The sequence below is a fragment of the Nicotiana tabacum genome, chromosome 14 (assembly GCF_000715075.1).
Source record: "Nicotiana tabacum cultivar K326 chromosome 14, ASM71507v2, whole genome shotgun sequence".
In the NCBI taxonomy this organism is placed as follows: Eukaryota; Viridiplantae; Streptophyta; class Magnoliopsida; order Solanales; family Solanaceae; genus Nicotiana; species Nicotiana tabacum.
The window spans coordinates 27,246,572-27,250,311 of record NC_134093.1 but is presented as its reverse complement, the minus strand read 5'-3'; the positions used below and the strand labels follow the sequence as shown (position 1 = coordinate 27,250,311).

Genomic DNA, 3,740 nt, shown 5'->3' with positions numbered 1-3,740 from the left:
TTCATTAAATATTTCTTTGACCTTTTTTCCTTTCTTTCGCCGTTCATTTTACAGTTGAGTTTGTTCCTTTTACTATGACGATAAGGGAACAAAATTATTGGCTTACTAATGTGATTTTAATTTTTCAGGTGACGTGAGAAGTCGTTTTGAGAGAAGATTTTAAGTTTATGAGCTTCAATCAGCTTATTTGATGAAACCAAGGTAGTACTTTGACTTGCATCGTACATAGGTGGACAAATTCTCCTTCACGTCTATCGTTTCATAAAATCAATCCAACGTACACCTAAAAGGTATATTACATGTGGAACAAAAGTTACAATTGCCAATATAACCCTATCTTTTCATTTTTTTAACCATTAATTTATTAAGTTGCTAATATACTCCTACTAGGCATATTGAATCGCCTGGGCATGTTAGAAATATATACAAGAAAACAGTGCATTTGAAATCAACTAATCATGAACAATTACCAAGCTTAGATGTTAAATAGTTGCAACAGAATTGTGAAATTTCATTTGGAGAAAGAGCAAAGAAGCGTAGAAACAATGGGACAATTCCCAAAAGGAGAAAAGTAAGACAAACTAATCCTGATTAATATACATCTACAATCATAATATAGTCCAATCCAGCTCCTTGTGTGCTAAATTGACTGATAATTAGTAGATTTTGTATGTGGAACAATATTGACACTGACAACATGATCAGGCAAATCAAAAGCAGTCGAAGCCAGGGCAAACGGACAAAATGATAATGAGAATTAAAGCTATGATAATCCCTAACACAATCAGTTTTATCTTCATATTTTCATACCACAACTTCCTCCTTATCTTGGTCCCTTGTTGCCTGAAGTCCTGAGCCTGAAAAAAATCACACAAAACAACTTACCAACTTTTATGGTGTTCTTAATATATGCAACAATATTATCCTAAGATTGTTATAAATTAAATTAACAATATGCATCAAGCTAACCTGTGACCGAAGATTCTCTGTTTTATCAACCAGAAGCTCAATCTTCTCACCCCGGTCTAGAACCTGATCAAGACAACATTTTGTTAAGCAGATTTATGCTATATATAGTCAGTTTTTAATGAGAAAGCACAACATATATACAAAACTTGAGATTTTCACCTTAGAAATTGGTTCCTTACCTTTTCAATGTTTTGCATCATCACTCCCTTAACTTCTGAAACTTGAGCTTTCACCTTAGCAAGCTTGTTAATTTCTTCAGGATGTTCAACACAGTACTTCATGTGCTCTTTTAACTTTGGCCTACAACAGGGGATTGATTAATTTGGGAAACAATTGTTTTGGCAATACCTAGACAAAAGATAAGGTACTTGAAGTAATTTAGAGTTTAAGTTATACGCATCGACAGTGCAACGAACTTTTATCTGCTGCGCATAGAAGACAACAAGGTTATTTTTACCTGTTATACATGGCAGGTAAACTGCTTTATTTTTAATATTATTACTTTCATTTTTTTATGGAGAGCTACCTTTGATGTATATACGCCTTATAAAATAATTTTTAGAATACTATCATGTCACTCGAAAGATATCGATTGGTAACGTTTCATAAAAAGTTAGAGTAATAATCTTGAAAATAAAACAGGTTACATGATACAACAAGCTAAGTAAAAATAATGTGATAGTTTAAAAATTCTTTAAATTTCTTGATATGCTTTGAATGACATGATAGTGTAAGAGAATTTATGCCTATATTGTGTGTATAATAAACAAAAGTAGGTACCCAAATTCCTTGTTCAGACTTTTAGCTGTAGCCGTTGTAGCTTTTCCTCCACCATATCTCTTGCTAAAATCATCCTTTATACGTTCCAAGAAGGCTATGGGAATTTGCCTGCCCGCTGATTCAGTAGCAACCACACAGTAGGCTGCAATACCATTCAAAGAAATCTTACTTATTAACAACAATAATAACAGCATATAATTCCATCTAAGTTATAGTACAATATTTGGTTGGTCGTATAAGAAAAATCAATCGGCATATTACTTAATACAGCATTTGATTTCCCCATTAATCTCCACGTCACTAATATCCACATAAGTTTTGCAAAAATCTATATATTATTTTACGAGGATGAAATGTGAAATAAACTTATGGTACATGACATCTTAACAAAATATCATCGAGAGAGGAAAGATGGATTAGAATTTGCCGTAGACTAACAACATTTTGCCTCAAATTAATATGTATCTCCTCTCATCCATTTCTAAATATTGAGTTCTTTAACTCACCTATTGGTGCTAACAAATGGAAAAGAAATTAAAGGAAATCCATATATATATATATATATATATATATGGATTGAGCAAAATTACTAACTCATAGCACATGTTGTTGCCCAAAAATATCTTCATCACCTCCACCCAAAAAAGCTTCCCCAATCGATCTCAAACCAATATTGAAAAATTACCCCAAACTATATCTCATAATCGCAAAACTCAATTTACCATTATCTTTTACAAATCCCGGTAAAAACATTTCTTCTTGTTCGCCATCAAGTAATCATCCGAGACAATTTAATAAAACAACCTAGTGTATTTTGTATGAAGAAGTCATTTTTAAAATTTTTTTTAAAAAATAATCTGAGAACATATATATTTTCCTCAAATATCAGAAAATACGTTTCTCGTGAAAAGTATTTTCGTGGAAAATGACTATGTCATACGAAGAACTGATAATGATTTTTAGATGCATTAGAAATGGTTCACCTCCTCAAGCAAATAGGTCGTATAAACATACCATTGTGCAATTTACACATAATCGATCAATTATTTTGCGAAAACATTCCTTTTACTCTTTTTTCTACCATGCTGCATCCAATCGATCAAAATTGCTACAACAAAAACTAGATATCAACGTCATACAAATTAGGGTTAGCTATATGAATCCTTATTGTCTATGTCGTTCCATTTATAAACGTAGAAAAAGCTTTTATTATAAAATGCAACGTGAATATATGGAAAGAAAGGAAACTGACTGAATCCATTCTCGGCGAGGAAATTGAAAGTGTGGCCATCGCAGTTGTAGGTGAACCTGTTATTTGATGCTGGTAATTTTTGAAGGCATTGCGAGGCAATGCTATTGAAATTACCAGTGAACTCGGTGTATTCTGCCAAGATCACCGTTCCCCGGGCGACGAAGCTGTAGATTAACGTTTGTTGCCCCATCTCCCCTCTTTCACTTCTCTTGAATCCCTTGTAAATGGAGAATCCCCTTAAGGAAAAAGGGATTCTAGAGAGAAAGAAGAAAGGGAATAGGAGGAAGAGGAGAGGAATGGAGGGGAGAGAAATAGGGATAATATTTTGCATGCAAGCAAAAATGATAAGAAAAATTGATGGTATGAATGTTATCTCTTTGTACGCTTTTAATTTCCTTTTTAAAAAAATAAAGTCTTCTCTTTTTTTACCTTTTTTTTTTTTACATGCTTGAGGGCTTAATCTAATTTTGGTTCTCATATTCTCTCTTTCTAAGCAAGTATTGGTAAGGATAATATTTCATTTGGTACGTTTCACAATCTGAAATTTGGTTTTTTTTTTTTTCTATTTCGATCGAGTATATATATTCTTTAATTAACTATACTTCTTAATGTGAAATAAGAGAGAACTGAAAAAATTGAATTGGTTATGCCAAGGTCGATCACTCATATGGAAATCTTAAAATAATATATGCAATTAATCTAGAAAAATTAAGTAGAAAAAATTCTTGAAATATTCTAT

General features: G+C 32.2%; 1 protein-coding gene across 1 annotated transcript; it reads right to left on the bottom strand.

The window, feature by feature from the left end:
- Window positions 1-459: 459 nt before the first annotated feature.
- Window positions 460-3,332, bottom strand: LOC107813812 (putative vesicle-associated membrane protein 726). Its single transcript, XM_016639119.2, has 5 exons — window positions 3,002-3,332; window positions 1,750-1,891; window positions 1,149-1,269; window positions 970-1,032; window positions 460-857 (listed from the first exon to the last, which is right to left on the bottom strand). Exons 1-5 carry the CDS (start codon window positions 3,330-3,332, stop codon window positions 711-713), a joined length of 804 nt encoding a protein of 267 aa, XP_016494605.2. The 3' UTR covers window positions 460-710.
- Window positions 3,333-3,740: the final 408 nt, after the last annotated feature.